The sequence below is a fragment of the Ruditapes philippinarum genome, unplaced genomic scaffold, assembly GCF_026571515.1.
Source record: "Ruditapes philippinarum isolate M1 unplaced genomic scaffold, ASM2657151v2 ctg296_1_1_1_1, whole genome shotgun sequence".
Taxonomy (NCBI): Eukaryota; Metazoa; Mollusca; class Bivalvia; order Venerida; family Veneridae; genus Ruditapes; species Ruditapes philippinarum.
In genome coordinates this window covers 31947-54094 of record NW_026853891.1, presented here as the reverse complement: position 1 = coordinate 54094, position 22148 = coordinate 31947, and the positions used below count along the sequence as shown (strand labels likewise).

Here is a 22148-nt window from a genome sequence, read left to right as displayed (position 1 = left end):
GTTTTACTGTAAGTTAATCCCAAAAAGATTAGCATTTTTGTCATGCTTTTCACGCGATATCAAAGCCGATGTCTGACCCACATTATCCGGCATATATTATCAAGATGCATGTCAGGCACGAAATTGACAAATGTATTCATGAGATAATATTTTTGTTGCGTCCTATTTTCTTTTCCTAGAGAAACCAGTGCAGTAATGCCGAGACAAGGGCTAAGTGAGTGAAACTGGAGGTTCTAATTATGTGACTTGATGCAGTTTTTTTGTACAGTTTGTTGTAATATAATATAATCAATGACCTTCTAGCGTTTGTACCGTGCGATCTCCGAAATAAAATTATTATCAGAACCCATCTTATCAATGTAGGCTCGTGGAAAAAATTCAAAGTCACCACCGGTCTTTCGTGCTTTAGTACAAATGATGCACATTTCTATTGTTTTTTATCAACGTTTGATACACTTTTGGAAAATACACTCATTGTAGACCAATTCCATGTACATAGTTCAAGTGCATATTAAACAAGAGTGTCAAATTACATGCCGACGTTTAAGTAACCTAAACGTACTTGGTAAACAAGAGTCAAATTACATGCCGTGATATACTACATTTTCTTTACCTTACATATGTAACCCGGTTCCGGACACCGTCTATATTAAAATTTTATATTATAATACACGTTACTTTATGTAGATCAAGTTACCACCTATTTTATGTAAATTGTCAAAAGATAATGCACATTAAACCTTATGGAGTGACAACAGACATGTTTTAAATAACCTTCTAAGAAAGACAAAATTATAACTTCTCAATAAACATATAGGGTATTTATATCCTGTATGTCTCATTAGAGAAGCTGCCTTACGTTCTCAATAAAATATAATATCTAAAGTAACATTTTAACATTGTAGATGCAATATAAATATAACTAAAATTCTGATTAACGTCTTCTCAATTAATTTATACAGTTTGGTTTGTATATCTTGCCTGCAATCGACATGTAAAAACATTTTGACTTATGTCGATCATAAGATTGATACCATTTGATCACAAAAGTCACAACGGTTTTCATTTATATGTAGTGTAAGTGTATAACGATAATAAGATAATTAAATAGTTTAAAAGTCATAACTTAAGCAATAATTAAAACCCTTTAGCGAAAATAACATTAAAACATGACTTTTTAAGCACTAGGGCAATGATAGCAACAGGCGTTCTTGCGAGGTAAAAAAAACTTGAAACCGGAAGTGTGTGACACTCTACTAGGGCAGCACACTTGAAACTTAACCGAAAAATCATTTCTGTATAGTTTGGTAAAAATTTACCAAGAGGTTTAAGAGAAACTGTTGGTAACGACAGATGAAGCATGATTCACAAGAGACATAATGTCATCACAAAAGATGACCTCTGAAACCTGTGTGTGTTTTGGTGAGCTAAAAACTTAATTTTTCATATCTCTATCTTCAGCATTATTTTGTACTTTCTTTTAATTTTACAAGTGTGTTTAAAATGCATATTGACCTTTTTGTGTAGAAACAACATGCGTACATGCTTAATGAAGATTTTTGAAGGGGGAGTGGATAAGATGTCTGCTTCTCGACCCAGGGATCATTCGAGCCAAAATCGGGTCACGGCAATGTTTCTTTATATGACACCAGTACTGGTTGGTTTCGAAAGCGATTGATATAAGATGCAATAACTTGTTTCGCTGTCGAGTTTAAATAAATATGTTCAAACCAATCTCGCTGGTGCACTTGTCCTTTATTAACAGAAAAAACAAAAGTAGGGTATTAAAAATAAGATTACATAGAATGCGTCTAACACTGTTAAACAAACGCAGTAAATGAAATTTAAGTAGACGTACATTCATAAACCTGGCTTAATTTATACGAGTATATTGTAAACTTTTTTTAAAAAATGCAGAATGAAATACACCGGCAAATTTGAAAGAAGAAATTATGATAAAAAGATCCTATAAAACTTAAAGGTGAATTACTGAATGTTTTTATGTTTATTATAAATTTTAAGCTGCTCATGTGCATTCACCTGATAATGTATTTCTATCCACACTTATCACAACAAAATAACATGAAAATTGCAGACTTGGATTGAGTGAGGGATAATGAAATATGCAAATCAGTCACATACAAAAAGTCACATACAGAGGAATTCCAACAAATATATGCCGGATTTCCAACATACAGCTTGTTATCATGGTGATTTCTTTCCACCTCAAACAATGTGATATCTGATGCTTCAAAACAAACATTATCATATCTGTTTTATAGTAATGTTTCTATATATATATATATATACAATAATGGTACATTGAACACGATCGTTTGCGCCTGGGATTCGTTCGAAAGATGATGCAGAAAAGGAAATGTTTTGTTGTTGTTGTTTTTTTTCGAAGGAGAGTTATATAGACCTTTAATTTTATTTTGTTATTTTTTCATGACGTATTTTATAAAACAATATCAATGAATGTGTTGACATACGAAAATAAAACTACACTTTTCTTTTTTTAACGGGTGTATTTTTGCAACTGCAAGTTTACTCACTAGGGGCATCTACCTTTACATAATACCCGTATACTGCATCATTTGACATAATAATGTTTCGCTTCGCTCTATGTAATGTTAAAGATCTATGTAAGGCAAAAGAAGGGACTTTTATACCAAACGAAAGGTAAATGTTGTATAAATGCAATTACTTTATTATTTAAATGACTTTTTCCAAATATGATATATTTTTGTACAGTAATAAACAATGCGCTCTAATGAAAGACGTTTTACAAAACAGAGTTTCCAAATATATATATACATTCTCACCAAAGCAAATATAAAAGTCTACATTTTATGAAATAAGGGTTGTATTCGTTAATTCAAATGATACACATGTGAATCTTTTCTCCATCTAGTTATTGCTAATTTTAAATGTGTTCATTTTTATCGAGTATCATCGAGAAAGATAATCGTAAGCGATATACAACTTATTGCACCGGCTTCGTCACGTGATTTTGGGAAAGTAACCCATGCGAAAAGTTTCCTATAGATTTTTCTGAACGAATTATTTTCTGAATTATTTATGTAAAAGGCAATCTATATGTCTTCTAATCAAGTGTGTATGTGTATCTATTTATCAGTAAGAAAATAAGGCGCACTTTTCCTAACTTGAGCTTAGGGAGAAGTCACTTTAACATAAAATTATACCTAAATATGAGCTTTGTTATTTATTTTTTATGAGATTTTTATTTTAATGACAATATAAATATTTAAATGATTACTTTAAACTCGGATAAAGAGGTGCGTTTTTATGACATTTTCTTTATAGTACGGATAATTGTCCCAATACATAAGAAAGGTGATCATGATAATCCCTCGAACTACAGGGGCATCACTTTGGTAAATTGTATGGCAAAAATTTTTTCGTTAATATTGCGCAATAGAATTAATAAATGGTGTGAGTCAGAAAGAATTTTCAGCGATATTCAGTTTGGTTTTAGAGATTCGAGATCAACCTCTGATGCTATTTTTATTCTTCATTCCATAATTCAGAAAGTTTTAGCAAAAAATTCTAAACTCTATTGTATTTTCATTGATTATGAAAAGGCTTTTGACACAGTTATAAGAGATGCGTTATGGATTAAGCTGTTAGATACTGGTATTAGTTGTAAAATGATAAATATGTTAAAGGCAATTTATTCGTCTGTAGTGTCATGTGTAAAAATTAATGCTTTTATGAATATGTCAGAATTTTTCGACGTAACTCTTGGATTAAAGCAAGGAGAGCCATTATCTCCCCTGCTATTTATTCTTTTTTTAAATGATATTGAAAAATGTATAGATCTTAACAAAATGTCGAATAGCGACCTTGAACTCTTGTCTAAATATTTGCTACTTTTTGCAGACGATATCGTGCTTTTCACTACAAGTCCAGAGAGCTTGCAAGCTCAAATTGATAATGTATATAGTTATTCGTCAAAATGGGGGCTTAAAATTAATGTTAATAAAACTAAAGTTTGTGTTTTTGAAAGAAGAAAATCTGTACATAATTTTAGTATAAACATTGACGGTCAGTTTGTAGATATTGTTGATAATTCTTCATATTTAGGTGTAAAATTTTCTTATACGGGTAGCTTTTCTGAAGAAACTATAAGACTCTTGCAGAGCAAGGCCTTAGAGCATATAACAGTCTATTGGGTATTTTTGACAGGATAAAGCTAGATGTTAAAACTAAACTGCACCTTTTTGATAGTCTGATAACTCCAATTCTGTTATATGGTTCAGATGTATGGGGAATTTACAAATATAAAGATATTGATAAACTGCAAATAAAATTTTATAAATATGTACTTGGTGTTAAAAAGTGACTAATTGTGCTGTCTATGGAGAACTTGGTAAATTTCCTTTGTCAATTTTATGTAAAGAAAGATCATTAAAGTTTTGGAATAAAATTGTTAATAATCAGCATTCACCTATATATAGCATGTATTTAGATCAATGTGTTAATGGAAATAATAAATGCTGGGCTAGGCAAGCTCATACTATTATTAATGAGTTAGGATTTTCATATTTGTTAGATAACTATAATATTATTTCTGATTTTAGCTTAATTTTTAAACAACGCCTTAGAGATCAATTTATACAAAATTGGCATGAGCAAATAAATAACATGCCAAAACTCTTTTATTTTAGGAATTTCAAATCAAATTTTTGTTTTGAGGAATATCTAAATGTAATACAAAATGACAAGTTAAGAAAACGTTTGACATGTTTCAGACTTGGTTCCCATTCTCTAGAAATTGAAACTGGCAGATATATAGGTTTAAACAGAAATGAGAGAATATGTAAACTTTGTAGTCAAAACATGATAGAATCAGAATATCACTTCCTGCTTTGTTGTCCATTTTATTCAGAATTAAGAAAACTTTTTATTCGTAATGCATCTTTTCCCACACTGAATAAGTTTTATTATATCATGTCATCTAATAATAAACATAGATTATTACTGATAAGTAAGTACTTGGACAAAGCTTTTGATTTACGATCTAATACCATGGAACAAATGATAAATAGACGAAATTAATGATATATTATTAACACTACTTTGTTATTTGTTAATTTAAAAACGAATACTGATATTTGAAATGTTTATATATGTATCTTGTAGTTATGTGTGCTATATTTCAAGATCTATGTATGTATATGTTTTGTATGTATTGCCAAAGGCAAGGATTTGCCGCAATGCAAATAAAATTTGAACTTGAACTTGATTAAATTGAAAGGTTCTATAATAAAATCAATTAACTTCCAGTGATTTCCAAAAAAAAAATCATTTCTGTACTACATTTTGCCTCGGTTTTTATTTCCATAGTCCAAAAACCTTTTTTCATATCAAAATATCCATACAATAACTTTGTACTCATTTTAATAATTTTTTTTCAAAATAGAAAAAAAATGGGTCATTATACATGGTTAGGTAAAATACTGATTCTTTTGGACTCGCACACAGCTGCAAAACCTGCATTAGACTTTTTATAATACTGCACGTTTGTAACGTCGCTTTTCATTGGACAATCGTGACGTTTATATAGTTTTATATACATGGCTGTTGTCGATTCATGAAGAAATCTTACTTTTTTCTCTAAAAAAAATGATGTTTGCTCTAGTATAAATTCGTTATAAAGATTGTTGACATGTTATATGGCCGTATATAAACGGCTGTTTGCAATATAACCCTCGCCTAGCGGCTCGGGTTATATTTACAAACAGCCGTTTATATGGACGATATAAACGTTACGATTATCCAATGAAAAATGACGTTACAAACGTGCAGTATTATAATATTACTTATAAAGATCGTTGACAGGTTATATGGCCCTATATAAACGGCTGTTTGTAAATATATTTGTAATATATATGTAAATAATTCTTAAAACAGAACTATCAAATAATTCTAATAAAGCTCGACACTTTGTCCCGCGTCCCCGCTTATTATCGTGTTTTTGCTCCGTGCCCCCGCCTTTTAAGTAGTTAATATCTCAACTTTTCGCATGGCAGGGGCGAAAACATCAATGGCACAAATCAGTCACCATATCTATCTGTTTAATAATGTCAATTTATTAGCCTGCGACTTGAAATGTAAGAAATAAACCTTGATATGGGAAAAAATGAAATAAAAAAAATTAAACGAGTACATTGACACGGATCACAGATTTGTTTTATGAAAAAGTAAGTCAAAAAGAGACGTTGTCCCAAAACAAGTTTAAGATCTCAACCTTAAAGGTGAATTGAAAATTTGTTCCATTGAATTGAAGCTGACAAAGCGTATGTAAACATTCCTTAATTTTACTTTAAGACTTTATTATCATCTTAAAATTCAATAAGGCAATAGTTTTGTTACACCTTTGTTATCATTATAGTAAAAACGTTGAATTTAACGTGTTTGTAATTTTGCTTTTCAAATTTTTTGTTTGTTTTGTTTTTGTTTCATGTTTTACTTCTACCTTTTTGCTGATAATAGCGGACGTATCATTTTCAAAGTGGAATTATACAGAGATTGTTATTGAACATGAAAGAAAGAGTCGATTTTTATTAGTTTGACATTATAAATATCTCTCATTTTATATCATTCATAGTATAAGAATACTATATTTCATTTTGTAAAATAAATAGCATTTGTTAGTGAAGAAAAGAATTTATTTATGATCAATTTTAGACATTCTTAATTTTCAATAAATTTTTTTTTTTAGATTATTGTTATTAACATGGCACATAGATTTCAAACAATCGTTACTGTAAAGGGTTATTTCAACTGAAGTTTTTGTTTATGGAAATAATTTACAATGTATACACTTTATTTCAAAGCAATTAACACATACCATTTAAAGGTATAATATGATTCCTGCGTACGCTATATTGGTTTTCAAATTCCAGCAGGCGCAGTTATGTATGTGTGCAATGTGATGCGTGCGTGTATGTATGTGTGTGCGTGCGTGCACGTGCTCGGGCGCGTGCGTGCGTGCGTGCGTGCGCGTGTGTGCGTGTGTGTGTGTGTGTGTGTGTGTGTGTGTGTGTGTGAAATAATGGCATTGACCATTACAACAATAATGTACAAATACCGGGCTTAATAACCATAACAATATAATACTTGTTACAAAATAGAATAGAATTGTGGAAAAGATGTACATAAAACTATTTTACAAAATAATCAAACATACCGTATCGCTTTAACATAATAATGTAGAAAATCAACACGTAAGTTATTTTCTTCAATCGCATCGGTGGACAACTGTATATTCTATATTCAAGCAATTAAAGTCGTTGGTGGATAATATTGACCTTTATATGACTTATGTTGTATTAATTTATTATCATCTCCATTGACTTTCCGGTATCTGAACGAAATGTTTTCCTTTTTACCACCGGTGAAGCTTCTTTATGTTCTAACATTTATGGGATATCGCACCTATATAACTACCTACCTCTTTCATGGTTTGTAAAGCTTAACCTCTGTTTACACTTTCAATTCTATCATAAACACAATCTGGAATTTTTATTTCATTACCAACTGAAACGTGTGATTGTATTTTTGTTCGCTTGTTAATATTCAGAATATTATCGCACTTTTTTGCAGGGCTTCCATTAGGTTTCAAAATTTGGAAGTCAGAGACTGCAAATCGTCTGATATTGGAAGTCGCATTATATAATTAAAGAAAGAAACGCACTAAATTTTGGAAGTCATAAGCCAAAGTCAAGGAGTAAATGATTGCCAAACTTCCACTAATGGAAGCCCCGATTGCTGAAATTAACAAAGCAGTTATTAAGTTAACCCACAAAAACATAAGATCAGATGCAAATTATTCAAACCAAAAATATTGTTTTCCTGATGACAAAATATTTTACTCAAAGGAACGTAAATTAAATTTACATGAAGAAATCCGGAAATTAACGGGGAAAATATAAGTTCTACTGTTTCATTATTTATTTACATATAAGATGACATGTTTCATGTTTAAGATATTTGAAGATAAATATTACTTTCTTGAACATCCATTAATTTTTAATTGTCAAGAAAGATTTGTGTATTTGCTTGGTTTGCAATTCTTACCTATAATCGAACTGTAATAGGAACTTTTAATTGTGTCGAGCAAATATATACAAAGGAATAACATCTTGATCATTATGGAAAATTAACAGTTCTACTTAATACTGTTCTGTGTTCGTGTTTCAAACATATTTCGTGTTTGAAATCATTTGTTGTCCAATAGCACAAATGAATCATAAAACATTTGCTATAAAGTCAGACTAGTAAATCGACTATGTAAAACATAATTTCAATACTAAATTGGTGCCGTTCTTGACCAATATAATTTTGTAAACGCTTACTAATAAACACTAACCTACACGTTGAGATATTTAGTCGCCTGAATTACGTTAACATTGTGTCATATTAAAATCTACTGTAGTATAAGTATAGGCATCATTCAAAGAATTTCTTGTGGGTACATTGTTATGATATGAAAATTGTTCCGAGATCTGGCATAAATTTCACAATTCCTTAGTTTGCAATTACAATGCTGAGTAGATTTATTCTAAAATAAATTTTGATATTTAACATAAGTAATGCCAAAAACACTTCGCCTTTGTCTCCAATAAAGCACGTGAACAATCATCGCTGATTTAGTATGGTAAATATGTTACTCAAAACACACAAATAATAATGTTAATACTCATACAATGTATAATTACTTAACCCAAAACGTTTCAGAATTTTATTCGTCTCAAACGTTTAAGGAGTAATGTTATTTTTATTTAGTGTATATCATTCTATTTGTTTAAACATTTGTTCTACTTTAAATTACTTATATTTATATGTTAACCGTTTTTGCCCAACGTAGTTGAAAATTCCTTTGTAACGATTTTTAGTCACTTATTTAATAACTTCTTTATTACATTTAAATAAGCCCCAGAGCCGAAATAGTATTTCAAATGGTGTATAACAAAAAATTGTCACAACAGTTTAGGAGATCGACTCACAAAACAATACAACTATTGCAAAGAAAAATATTGTCGCGTATAAAATTTCATGCAATAGTCAATCATAAACCTACACAAAGTATGTAAACACCTAAAAATCCAAAAGGGTGGAGAAAATAAGTTTCTGAAGTAAAAGTTTTCTTTCCATCGCATCATTGGACACCTATAAAAGTCGCTGGAGTATAATATTGACTTTAAGATCACGTACGTTGTATTTATAATCATTTTTATGCAAGATCATCTATTGAATTGTCGGCATTCAAACAGCATACGATCTACATTTTTATTATCGGTTTAACTTTTTAAACGTAAAATCTCTTCTTGTCCTATTCAAATATCTATTTTAAAAATAAGTACCTTTCAGTGAAAAAATAATTAACAATTCGTTCTTAATAAAAAATTTGGATTTTGATGCCAACGAAAACGTATGTATTTTATCTTTATTTACATTAAGTTAAAGACATACTAACCTCATCTTCAAGTACAATAATTTCATCGCAAATATTTATTGAAATCTAAGTAAATAAGAGGAACGTATGAAAAGCTGTATTCCCTATTACAGGTCAAAGTAAAGTTGGTATTTTCTTTAAAAAAAAACCTGCCATTTGGTGACCTCCTGTATCTTGTGTAAGTTTAAAACATAACATAGCTACTTTTTGTAAAGTCGAAACATGTTGATTTTATATTTACAATAAGACAGTGTAGCAATTTTCAATATTTTCAAATATCAAATTTGAGCATAGTATATATTGAAGAATATTATTGCTGACATAAAGAAATTATTGTGTTTACTATTTATATACACATATTTCAGAAGTTATTAACAAATTCAGACTATTCAAAAATAAGTTCAAACGAAATAATACAAATGTTAACAGACATTATTTTTGTTGGTAGAAAAATTGTTTCATTCACAATAAGGTTAATGAACTAATCAGGAGACGTTGACAGGTAGGGAGGAATATATACATGTTGATATCTATTTTGTTAAACTTTTTCATATCAAAAGCATTTGCATTTTATATGTAGAGAAGAACTAAAAAACATGCTAATGCATACATCATTTATTTTAATAAACTAGATCATATATACGAATAAGAATGCGATATAAGTACTTTAGATTTTATTTTGAGCGGTAATCGAAAAATTGCTAGTTCTGCTTAGCCCATACATGAAGAAGAAACAAAAAAAGAACAGTGGGTAGACTTATTGTTATACAACCAAAACAGCGTCTGTAAGCTTTAAAATCCGGATATTACAAATAATGTTTAGTTCACATGCCCAAGCTAGGTTCATATCTCATAAAATCTTTCAACATGAATTCACATTGTAATGCGTCAGATACTGTTGAAATTTCACATATACATGTACATTGATTTTGATAATGAGATAATAATTTTCAGCAAGAGGACAGAGCACAGCTATAGGCGAAATGTGCTCTGTTAACAACAACGTAACATTACTATAAACCGCTTGTCTCTGTTAAGTATTCTTTAAATATTTTTGTTTTGAAATTATTTGAAATTAGATTGGGTGGAACGGGAGATTTTATTACTTTTTATTAATACAAGAATTGAAATAACTCATATTGTCGGACGTGGGAAATAATAAAATCAAAGTCATGTATCTAATGGACATTCTGCATGTTATATGTGTATGTTTACTTCAAAGGGAAATTTATTCCGTCTGCCTATATACACTATAGAAAGAAAACATATCTTAAATAATATATAACCTGTGTATGTTAATGCATAATTTATTTTTCAACTTTCACAATTTTACGACAATGGTGAATTACATATTGTTTGCATAAAGAGGTCTAATTTTGAGCATTTCATTTGCTTTTGAATGTTTTAGAATACAAATAATCTAGTGCCTGCATTTTGTTTCTTTCAATGATTAGTATGGTGTTTTTGGATGATAAGAGCAAATATTGACACGATGTAAGTTTGATTTTATACTTAAATAAAGGTAAATAGTCAACCGAGTCAATATTGAAACTAATTTAAAGTATGATTACAAAATCCTTCAACTTAAATTCATAATTATACCAGTAATAATGTTTTGAATAAAATTCATTTTCGATTATATCATTAGATAAAAAAAAGAGTTATTCAAGTGATTCAACTAAAGTATGAAATTGATGGTGAAAAAAGAAATTTAGATCAATTAAGATAAAATGAGAAACCAAGTAATATCTGTATGAAAAACGAGCACATATATATTTCTTTTAAGCAATCTGAATTTAATAAAATGTTTAAGTTAACAAGCGACAGAAGTTGTATGTTGTTGGTACAGTCAAGCAATAAAATACGAATGGGTAAGCAAAGTGTATGTAGTTTAAAGAAAAGTATTTTGAGCTGCAAGATTTGATACAAAAATTATGAGTGGGTGAATATTGCGTGGGACCGAATCTTGTCTTTGTTGATATCTCAAGAGAAGAAGAACAGAAAACTACCTTAACATTCAAACCAAATTAATGTATCATAGGATTTATTCTTAGGTTAAAAAGTACAACGTTATAAGTGTATGTTTTGTAGCATTGTAACAATCTTTGAAAAGAAAGAAATGATTATTACCTAATCAATCGAATAAATAATGGTTTGTTGACCAGTTTATCGATTCAATCACAAAAAAAACATAAGACAAAATGTATGTAAAATGCGATACACAAGTATGCAACCATAATACAAATGTACATTTTTGAAGAAAAATAATAACAAATTTGATATTGCTTTATGACTATAAATCAAGCACTGTTTTAAAGATCTCTTTTCGTTATGACAAGAAAGAAAGCATTAACACGGCGATGGTTATGAGTATCGCTGGAACACGGCGATGGTTATGAGTATTGCTGGAACACGGCGATGGTTATGAGTATCGCTGGAACACGGCGATGGTTATGAATATTGCTGGAACACGGCGATGGTTATGAGTATCGCTGGAACCCGGCGATGGTTATGAGTATCGCTGGAACACGGCCATGGTTATGAGTATCGCTGGAACCCGGCGATGGTTATGAGTATCGCTGGAACCCGGCGATGGTTATGAGTATCGCTGGAACACGGCGATGGTTATGAGTATCGCTGGAACACGGCCATGGTTATGAGTATTGCTGGAACACGGCGATGGTTATGAGTATTGCTGGAACACGGCCATGGTTATGAGTATCGCTGGAACACGGCGATGGTTATGAGTATCGCTGGAACACAGCGATGGTTATGAGTATCGCTGGAACACGGCGATGGTTATGAGTATCGCTGGAACACGGCGATGGTTATGAGTATCGCTGGAACACGGCGATGGTTATGAGTATCGCTGGAACACGGCGATGGTTATGAGTATCGCTGGAACACGGCGATGGTTATGAGTATTGCTGGAACACGGCGATGGTTATGAGTATTGCTGGAACACGGCGATGGTTATGAGTATTGCTGGAACACGGCGATGGTTATGAGTATCGCTGGAACACGGCGATGGTTATGAGTATTGCTGGAACACGGCGATGGTTATGAGTATCGCTGGAACACGGCGATGGTTATGAGAATTGCTGGAACACGGCGATGGTTATGAGTATCGCTGGAACACGGCGATGGTTATGAGTATCGCTGGAACACGGCGATGGTTATGAGTATCGCTGGAACACGGCGATGGTTATGAGTATCGCTGGAACACGGCGATGGTTATGAGTATTGCTGGAACACGGCGATGGTTATTAGTATTGCTGGAAAGTATTATTTTGAAGGGTATGCTTGCAACGTAAAGCTGTGGGGTCCAAACCAATTTTTGCTGATTTTGTCGTTACATTTCTTCCGTTATATTTCAATATTGCAGATAAATCGAATGCTTGAAGAACTGTAAAAGGCGACGGTAACCACTAGAAAGCAGGCATTGGTTAACAGGACTGGTGATATAAAATGACCCATCTAGACATGTTGGTTTTAGTGTTGAGTTGCTGCTTCATATATGTATCAAGTCAACAAACACGAGGTAATAATTGAATAACTTTGAACTTCATAGAAACAATATGTGCCCAAACTTATATTTCCAAACTGTTTAACAACGAAATAACTAAAAATTAGACAACACGTATATTGCTCACAATTCCTGTTATTTTAGTAAATAATGCGCAACAATTGTGGTAGCAAACAGAAATCTCTTTTTAATCATCAAAGCAATGCTCGCAGGGGTAACAGTTTTGTGAAATACAGAAGTGAATACAAACTAAAACGTTATAACATAACAGCTGACAATTGTTACTTTTATAGAATAAATGTGCAACAATTGTCTTACCATGAACATCCTCAATTCTATGAACAGTTTTGTGAAATTCAGAAGAAAATACAGTGTATATACTAAAATATCATAACATAATACAAACTAGTATTCCTATGATTTTGTTTGTTTGTTTGTTTGTTTCATTTTACGCCTTTTCCCAACAGTATTTCAGTCATATAGGCGGGTAGTTTCCTAACCATCGTTCCTGGAGAGTTACACCAGTACTAGACTACCTTCCTCCGCGCTAAACTACCAAAGCATTTCCCGGGGATCGAACCCACGCCAGAGAGGTAACTGGATTAGAAGTCATCGACTCTAACCCCTCGACCACGGAGGTATTCCTATGACAAATATGAAGTAAACAAATACTAGTATATGGAAGTATGCAGAATGATGTATAATTCAACAACAAGATGTCTGTGAAGATAAAGCTGACGTATGTTCAGAGCTACTGTCAAAGAGTTATTGTCTTGAACCTAACGCTTATGCTGATTTTAATTAGATTGATGTAGATATTTATTGCTTTACTGAAACAACATCTTGTCTGATGACTTTGCTATGGATTGTTTACAGATTTAGAAGCATACACATCTCATCCTTGTATACGATCATGTCAAGTGAATCGGCCGATGACGTGTACGTACGATTTTACGCTTGAGTTGTACTTCACCCTCTCAAAGGCTTGCTACGACTGCCCATATAATAGGGCAGATTGTTCCCGGCCTCACTGTATCCCAGCTGATGGCGTGCCACGTGGTATCAATGTTGTAAATAGAATGATGCCGGGACCCGCAATACATGTAAGAACATCATATTGTATATTACTGTACATCTACCTAACTGATATTTTTCGAGTTTGATAGAGTATTTCTAAACGCAACGATAATCTTTACTTTGTCCTTATCTATACTCTCCAAAACTATCATAAAGTCGTTTACCTACATATTTTAAACATTGGATAAAGCAGGGTGAATTATTTCATCAAGGTATGTGAAGGAGATACTGTGATTGTGAATGTCAAAAACCACTTAGCTGGGGGTCTGGAAACCAGCATCCATTGGCATGGTATTTTGCAGAATGGTTCCCAGCATATGGATGGTGTTGCTATGGTAACACAATGTCCAATACCGGAAGGAGCATCATTTCAGTACAAGTAAGTACTTTGATTAGAGAGACGCATTACTATATTTGTGTATATTTACATATTGAAACAGTAATATAGTAATTAATAGATATAATATATATTCTTATATATAAACATGTAATACATGTCATTATAAAAATCAGCTTATCCAATTATCGGTATTTTGAAAATTTATTACATATGTATTTACAGTTTTGACACGTATGATGTATGTACTGATAACTTCATTAGCTATGTAACAGCAGATATTATCCTATCTGTAATTATTCGGCATGGCCTAATGAAACAATAAACATAACTAGGGCCTAATGGAATGATTAATATATACTAGGGTCTAATAAAATGATAAACATATAATAGGGCCTAGTGAAATGATAATCATGTACTAGGACCTAATGGAATAAAAGAATACTATGGCTGATGGAATGATAAACATATACTAGGGCATAATGAAGTGGTAAACATATACTAGGGCCTAATGGAATTATAAACACATACTAGGGTGTAATTGAATGATAAACATATAATAGAGCCTAATGAAATGGTAAACATATACTAGGGCATAGTGGAATGATAAATAGACACTAGGGTTTAATGAAATGATAAACATACACTAGGGTCTAATGGAATGATAAACATATACAAGCAATTATCTTTATACAAGATACATGATGTTAATTTAGTAAATTGAGTTTGTGCTATAATGTTTATTATTGCGTTGTGTATGTACAAAGAAGTACATTATTACATTAGGTTCAAAGCCGACAATCCTGGAACACATTTCTGGCATGCTCATTCCGGACTACAACGGTCAGATGGCATTCATGGTGCTTTCGTTGTCCGCCAAGCAATCGAGTTCGAGTCTCATTTGGGTCTTTACGAAGAGGACCTACCTGAGCATACTATGCAGGTATCTGATTGGCTAGTTGAAATGAGTATGAATAGATTTGCTCATCATCATCAAGCTGGAGGTGATAATAAACCTAGATCAATGCTCATTAACGGTAAGTAAGTGGTGGCCTAATGGTAAAGGTTTCTGCCTCTCAGCCCAGGGATCGAGCCCTGATCGAGTCACTACCATGTTTCTTCATATGACACCAGTACTGGTTGGTTCTAGGAAGCGGGCTTGAAAGTGATGAATATACGTCGCAAGAATTTGTTTTGCAATCGAGCTTAAATAAATATATGAAATCAGTATACTTTTTTAGCGAAAGTCACGCACATACTTTGTCAGCAATATTTTAACTCATGACCCCTCCGGAAAACTAGTAAATTGTTAACCCCTCTTCGGAATATGCTTTAAACCTTGCTATTTTTTTGCGACCATCTCTGATAAAAAAATCATAGATCCGCGCCTGAGGTTTATTCAATATATTAGAGTAAAAGACTATTGAAAATACTTAGTAAATCTGGCAAACAATTCACCTTTAATGTTCAGAAAAATATTTTACAACTTTCAAATTGCAGGAAAAGGAGTATTGCAAGAATTTTTCAATTCTACTGCAAACAGCACTAGTTATACACCAGTTGAAATATTCCACGTGACACGTGGTACGAGATACAGATTTAGAACTATCAGCAATGGAATTCTCAACTGTCCAATACAGGTAATGGCGTCTAATAACTTAAGCCAGCATCGATCATTAATGCGTAATTTGGCTGACTGATGTTGTAATGTATAAATAGTTTTTTATTGATTAACCCTTAACATGCTGAATATTTTAAATGGACTTGTCCCACTTCCATTTTTGGGACTGTCCATTATCAATTTTAGGGATATCAATTTGAATATTTAAAGTTTGACAGCCAACAGTATAGAGCCTGGTCAGACTGCACGGATGTGCAGGCTGGCCTGGCTCTATACTGGTGGCAAAGGCTTAATGCTGTTGGTTCCGTTAAGAAAGAAAAATTGTGAAAAGCATTGAGATATTTGTTATTTATTTCAGAGCAACCTTATTCTATAAGCATTGAAAAGATTAACTTGGTGTCTTTATTTTTAACTATTCAATGATTATCTTATATTTCAACAGTATTGAAAAATACATACCAAATTTAAATAATTTTCATTTCTATGCATACAATTTTTACAAAGATAAATGACATAAAATATTATGTGCAGGTTTCTATTGATGGACACACACTTACCATGATAGCAACAGACGGGAATCCGTTCGATAAAATAGATGTGGATTCCTTCAACATTTTCGCCGGAGAAAGGTTTGATTTCGTACTGAATGCGTCCCAGGCTGTGGGAAATTACTGGGTCAGAGTACGGGGTCTTGCTGATTGCGGTGTTAAACAGGCTAAACAGGTTAGAGACTTGGCTAGGGGAGATACCTTGAGATATGATATTTTATAATCTATATATGAATGATACGCAATCTGATTAAAATCGTCTCCTAAATAACGATACGCATCATGTAGGAAATTAGTAGATCTGAACATTAGTCAGATTGGAATGATACGATTATAAAAACTGACACGTGTCAACACGATAGAAGTGTTTTATTTTTAAGAAGACGGATGTACCCATCTTTATCAAAGGTTTGATGTAAATTAAAAATACAAAAGTATTCACTGTTGCATAAAAATTTATAAAAGCTATTTAACGTAAAAAAGAGAAAAGTAGAAAAAAATGGCACAACACAGCAAAAATGAAAGCGCGGCATACTTGGATTATTTTAAGTCTGTTCATGGACCAATGTGAGTGTCATCGTCTTTCGTCCGAACAAAAAAAAAATCAAAGAAGGTGGGATTCGAATCCTGAGCGGTTATGGCTGATTGCTGAAATTTTAAGATACCTCATTAATTGTACATAACAGTTATCTGTTTATATATGTACAAATTAGAATACTGAATGTGCCATAGAAGATTTACATTGATATTATATATATTTCCAAATACAGGTTGCTATATTAAGATACAATGGTGCCCCGGATGAAGACCCTGCCGGAAGTACTACATGGGAAGACGCCGATAGAACTGGGAAGGTAATACAGTGTATATTATTGAACTAATTTAATTCTAGAGTCGCTTACTGTTTACTTTACTCTCTTTAAATCAAACGAACGAAAATATTTATTAAGCGTATATAATAAAATATACGGTTTTCTATGCACTTGTTTAAAGATATTTTTGTATTGTGTTTGTAAAATTTTATGATAAGTAAGCTTTGTTATATTTCTTTGCGATGATATAAAATTTTGTTTCTGAATTGCCCTGTACATTTAAGTTAAAATTGTGTGACTTTAATTATGTAAGATCATTTTTAATCATACAAATATTACCAGTTCAATAAAAAAAACACGACAAATAGAACCACAAGATTATATGAATAAGATTCCTATTATACAGTTTACATTTATACCATATATATATAAGATTAATTCTACAAATATATAGATATTAAATCCATGGAACAAGAAAGGCGACGAGACAAACATTCAAGTCAGTGACTTAAAGTCACGCCTGAGTGGAAATATCGCTGGGTTAAAAGACGTAGCCGACAAGAAATTTTACCTTGGCATGGACTTCAATAAGATAGATAACTATCATTTCCATGATGTGTCATTCTACCCTATCTCTGCTGTAGAAAGACCTCAACATTTATACATGCCTCAGATAAATCACGTGTCCATGAGGGTACCCTCGTCACCTCCACTCTCACAACATTCCGATATAGACAAGGTAACCAAACAGCAATCTTAACAATCATGTAGCAGAAAATATTTGTCATGTATGATCCGTTTTCATTTTGTCTACATTTCCATGATTTCATCCAAAATGACAGCATAAACAACATGCATTTAGTTTGACAATGATGCTTAAAATGATGTGATTTTTGTGATGAATTAGCTTTAATTTGTTTTAAAATGTGATAAAGCAGGAACCCCACTTGGTTGTTTATTTTAAGTGTGTTTATTGAATGATTTCCAAGCTGACAACAAGTGATTTTGCAGTGTAGTCTCTTTGTAAATTGAGTTTATCATAGTCGCTATAAAATTGCTAATAATTTACACGTTTTAAGTAAAAAAAAAACTTTGTATTTATTAATTTACTCTCAGAATGAGTTTTGTGACAGTGACAGCATCGGGAAGAATTGTACAGAAGAGTTTTGTGAGTGTGTTCACCGTCTCCATGTTCAGTTAAATGACACGGTTGAGATAATTGTTATTGACGAAGGTGTTACATTTAATGCCAACCACCCAATGCATTTACATGGTCACAAGTTCTACGTCGTTGGCATGGACAGGGTATGTAAATATAAAATCGGAAGAAATCTAGAATGTGAAATGTGTAAACTGAATTATAAATATGTTAGAATTGGGATTGATGTTTTATTCAATTACAAATACTGAAAGAAAATAGAACAAATGTAACTATCATAAGTTGGCTTTTTTTCAATAAACAAAGTGAAAGTCAAAATTTGGGACATTAGTGGTCAAGATCGTTAACTTCCACCAACCTCCCCTTGCTGGGGAGCTATCCAGCTAACTTAGGAGTGCCGGTGGTTCTAATTAGGTACAAGATCGTGCCTTAAACTATGCACGGAGAGGCACTTGAGGTAGTCTTCTAACATTTAAGCTGGAACGTCGCTATATTACCATTACTGTGTCGGTGTGACTTAAAATTCAAAAAAGAAAAGTTTAAGCTATACGACACAAAATGTGACAAAAATTAGCAACATAAAAACATAACATAAAGCAAACTTTTTATGAACTTAAACATTATCACAAACGTATAAATGTTCTACTATTTTATCCGGGCCATGAAACGTTTATTTCAATGTGTTTATCTTTAGACCGTGAGTTCTCGAAAGTCAAAAGATTGACGTTAATCGCTAGTTTTATGTTTTAAGCTTGGGCAATCTACTTCAATAGAGGAAGTTAAACGCCTAGATGAGCAGGGAAACCTTACTAGAAATCTTGTTGATCCCGTGGGCAAAGATTCGGTCACTGTGCCTGATGGTGGATATGTGATATTACGTTTTTATGCAGACAATCCAGGTAAACTTATATGTGAATAATCGATATGTTATATGTTTTTCATTGTCAAAAAAGTTTGTTTTTATATAGCCTTAACAGATAACGTTCAACAGAAATGATTCATTTTAAATTTCAACGTTATTTTTTTTTAATTAAATGGTGTCAAAAAAAGTATTTTAGTGAAAGTCTCTAAAATTGATTTGTAACCAAAATCAGTTGATTGTTGTGAGAATAACAGACGGCGGTAACTGCTAACATGCTACAAATTATTCATTTCATCTTCTTTAATTATATTTGTCGACGTTAGAACCAACAATTACATACATATGATTAATTGCATAGCCAATCTTATATTAAGTCTGAAAAATGATTATAAAAATTGTTTTATTTGGTGTATATACTACTAACTTCTCAACTCCATTTATTTTAGGATTCTGGTTTTTCCACTGTCATATTGAATTTCACATGAATATTGGAATGGGTCTTCTCATACAAGTTGGAAATCCAAACGACATGCCTAAAGTTCCAAAGAATTTCCCAAAATGTGGAAATTGGAAATTGAGCGGATACGAGGTAGAGGAGGAGGAAAAGTATTGTGTCAGCGCAGCGTCTTCTTATATGTCACCGGCATTTTCGGTTGTGATTATTTTATCTGTCAGTGTTGTCAAGATTTTACAAGTTTTCTTATACTAATAACTAAGTACTGATGTGTTTATTCAGAGAAAAATACCATGGCGACATACGCAAGTTTGTACGATTTACTAAAATCAACACTATTTCGATGTTTTTTCACCATAATTGTATCAATACTCAAGAAAACATATACGTGCATTTTTTATATTTTTTTGAAGTTCGGGTAATATTTCTATATTACGTTGATTGAACGTCTATCTTCTATAGCATATCCAGGATATATCGAGAGTAGGGTTGGGGACAGTGGGTCTGTTAAAGGTTTGGTCAAAACGAGTATTTTTGCCTCAGATTGAGATAGATCACAACATTAAAGAATCAACACAGTAAAGAATGTCTGATTTTATGGTAAAAACGTTTGCATGCAGGTTGTGTCACACATCACCATAAGTTTGACGCAAGTATACATGTATAATATGCTCAGAAATTGTTCGATTTGGGTTATAATGAATCTCAGATCAACAATTTTTATGGAATTAGGCGTTAATGACAGTGTGTGTTACGATTTTCTGTCGTTGTTGTTGTTTTTATCATTGCCGGACGCTTCAAATTTAGGAGAAATGTCAACAACAATAATAAAAAAACAGAAATAGTGAAAAAAAACTGAAATAGTGAAAAAAAACTGAAATGGTGGCATATTTGATGTGGTTTCAAATATTAATTTTAACATATCAGGTTTTGCAACATTGTTGCACTTGTTTCTTTTTAATTATTTTGATGGTAGTGTTCTTTTAGTTTGTTACAGATACTTACTTTTATATAATTTGTTGACCTATTAATATTGTTCCAAATTTTAACATTTTTATATATTTACACTGTAATAAAAATGATGATGTTTTATTATACGCATTGTTTTACCTGCTGTCTTAATTATACATTTTATGCTGTACGTATTGATATCTAATATTAAAGGGACTCCACTGAGGTTTTTTGACATGGCGAGACTGGAAATAATATTTCAAGATTAATGTTCCGTTTGATGTAGGTTTAAACCAGTAACTTGTCTACCAATAGTGTGAACGATAATGTTTTATATTAATATTGTCAGTGATGTTTCGAAAATAATGACTTGTGTGTATAATCCCTCGTTTATCAAAATATCGAGTTTATCTATCATAATAAGACAAGTTAATTTCTCAAATTGTTATGATGACATTCGTATCGTATTAACAGTAATAACATGTCAGCCTTGGAAAAAGAATCCGTAGCAAACTTTAACGTGTGCTACAAATTTAATTATTTCTTAATGAAATAAGAAATATTATGATACATTTGATATTTATTAAAATGTAGTATTATACAAAAACACAACAGGTTTAATTCAACGATTTAATATGCACATTTGATTAACAGATATATAATGGAATGTTTTACATACAAGAGAACAACAGGTTAATTGCAATGTAATAAGCACATTTGATACATACAACAATACAACAAGTTTAATTTAACGATTTAATATGCACAATTTATTAACAAATATTTTTTGGAATGTTTTACATACAACATTAGTGCTCGCCAATTTTTTTAAGCCAATCACCGACGAGGATTCTTCAAATGTTCAGGTTACAAATCTTAATAGAACAGATTTTATATAAACTGGACGTTTTATAATAAAACGCATGTGGGCGAAGCACTAGAGCCGGTTAGAGTGCATATTGGATGTTCTTCGTAAATAAGAAAGCTACAGTCGCTTCGCAAGCTCCGCTCCTTTTTAGCTTTCTTATTTACGAAGAACACCCAATATGCACTCTAACCTATACATACAGCAGGTTTAATCTAACTATCTGACTGACAAATTTTTGACACTCAATGTCATGTGGTTTAAATCTCAGATCGATGTGCACATTTCATCAATCAATTAATACATAAGATAACAGTAAATTCAAAATGCACATTTGACCAACAACTGCAAATAGCATAACTGATTTAAATTCAATTTAAATTTATGCACAAATAATAGTACAAGCATATAGTTTCCTAATCATTCTTGATTTAAAAATTAGATAGCTAGAT

At 31.9% G+C, this 22148-nt stretch overlaps 1 protein-coding gene across 2 annotated transcripts; it reads left to right on the top strand.

The window, feature by feature from the left end:
• The first annotated feature begins 2624 nt into the window (after positions 1-2624).
• On the top strand, positions 2625-20960 carry LOC132738261 (uncharacterized). Of its 2 annotated transcripts, none has more exons than XM_060725729.1 (12): positions 2625-2682; positions 12870-13025; positions 13887-14113; positions 14300-14466; positions 15211-15461; positions 15925-16064; positions 16577-16768; positions 17364-17447; positions 17860-18144; positions 18522-18710; positions 19316-19463; positions 19873-20960. In XM_060725729.1, the coding sequence occupies exons 2-12, from the start codon at positions 12953-12955 to the stop codon at positions 20133-20135; spliced, it is 2019 nt and encodes a 672-aa protein (XP_060581712.1). In that variant the 5' UTR covers positions 2625-2682; positions 12870-12952; the 3' UTR covers positions 20136-20960. The 2 variants fall into 2 exon arrangements, with proteins under 2 accessions (XP_060581712.1, XP_060581711.1); XM_060725728.1 differs by lacking the exon at positions 2625-2682 and adding an exon at positions 9276-9460.
• Positions 20961-22148: the final 1188 nt, after the last annotated feature.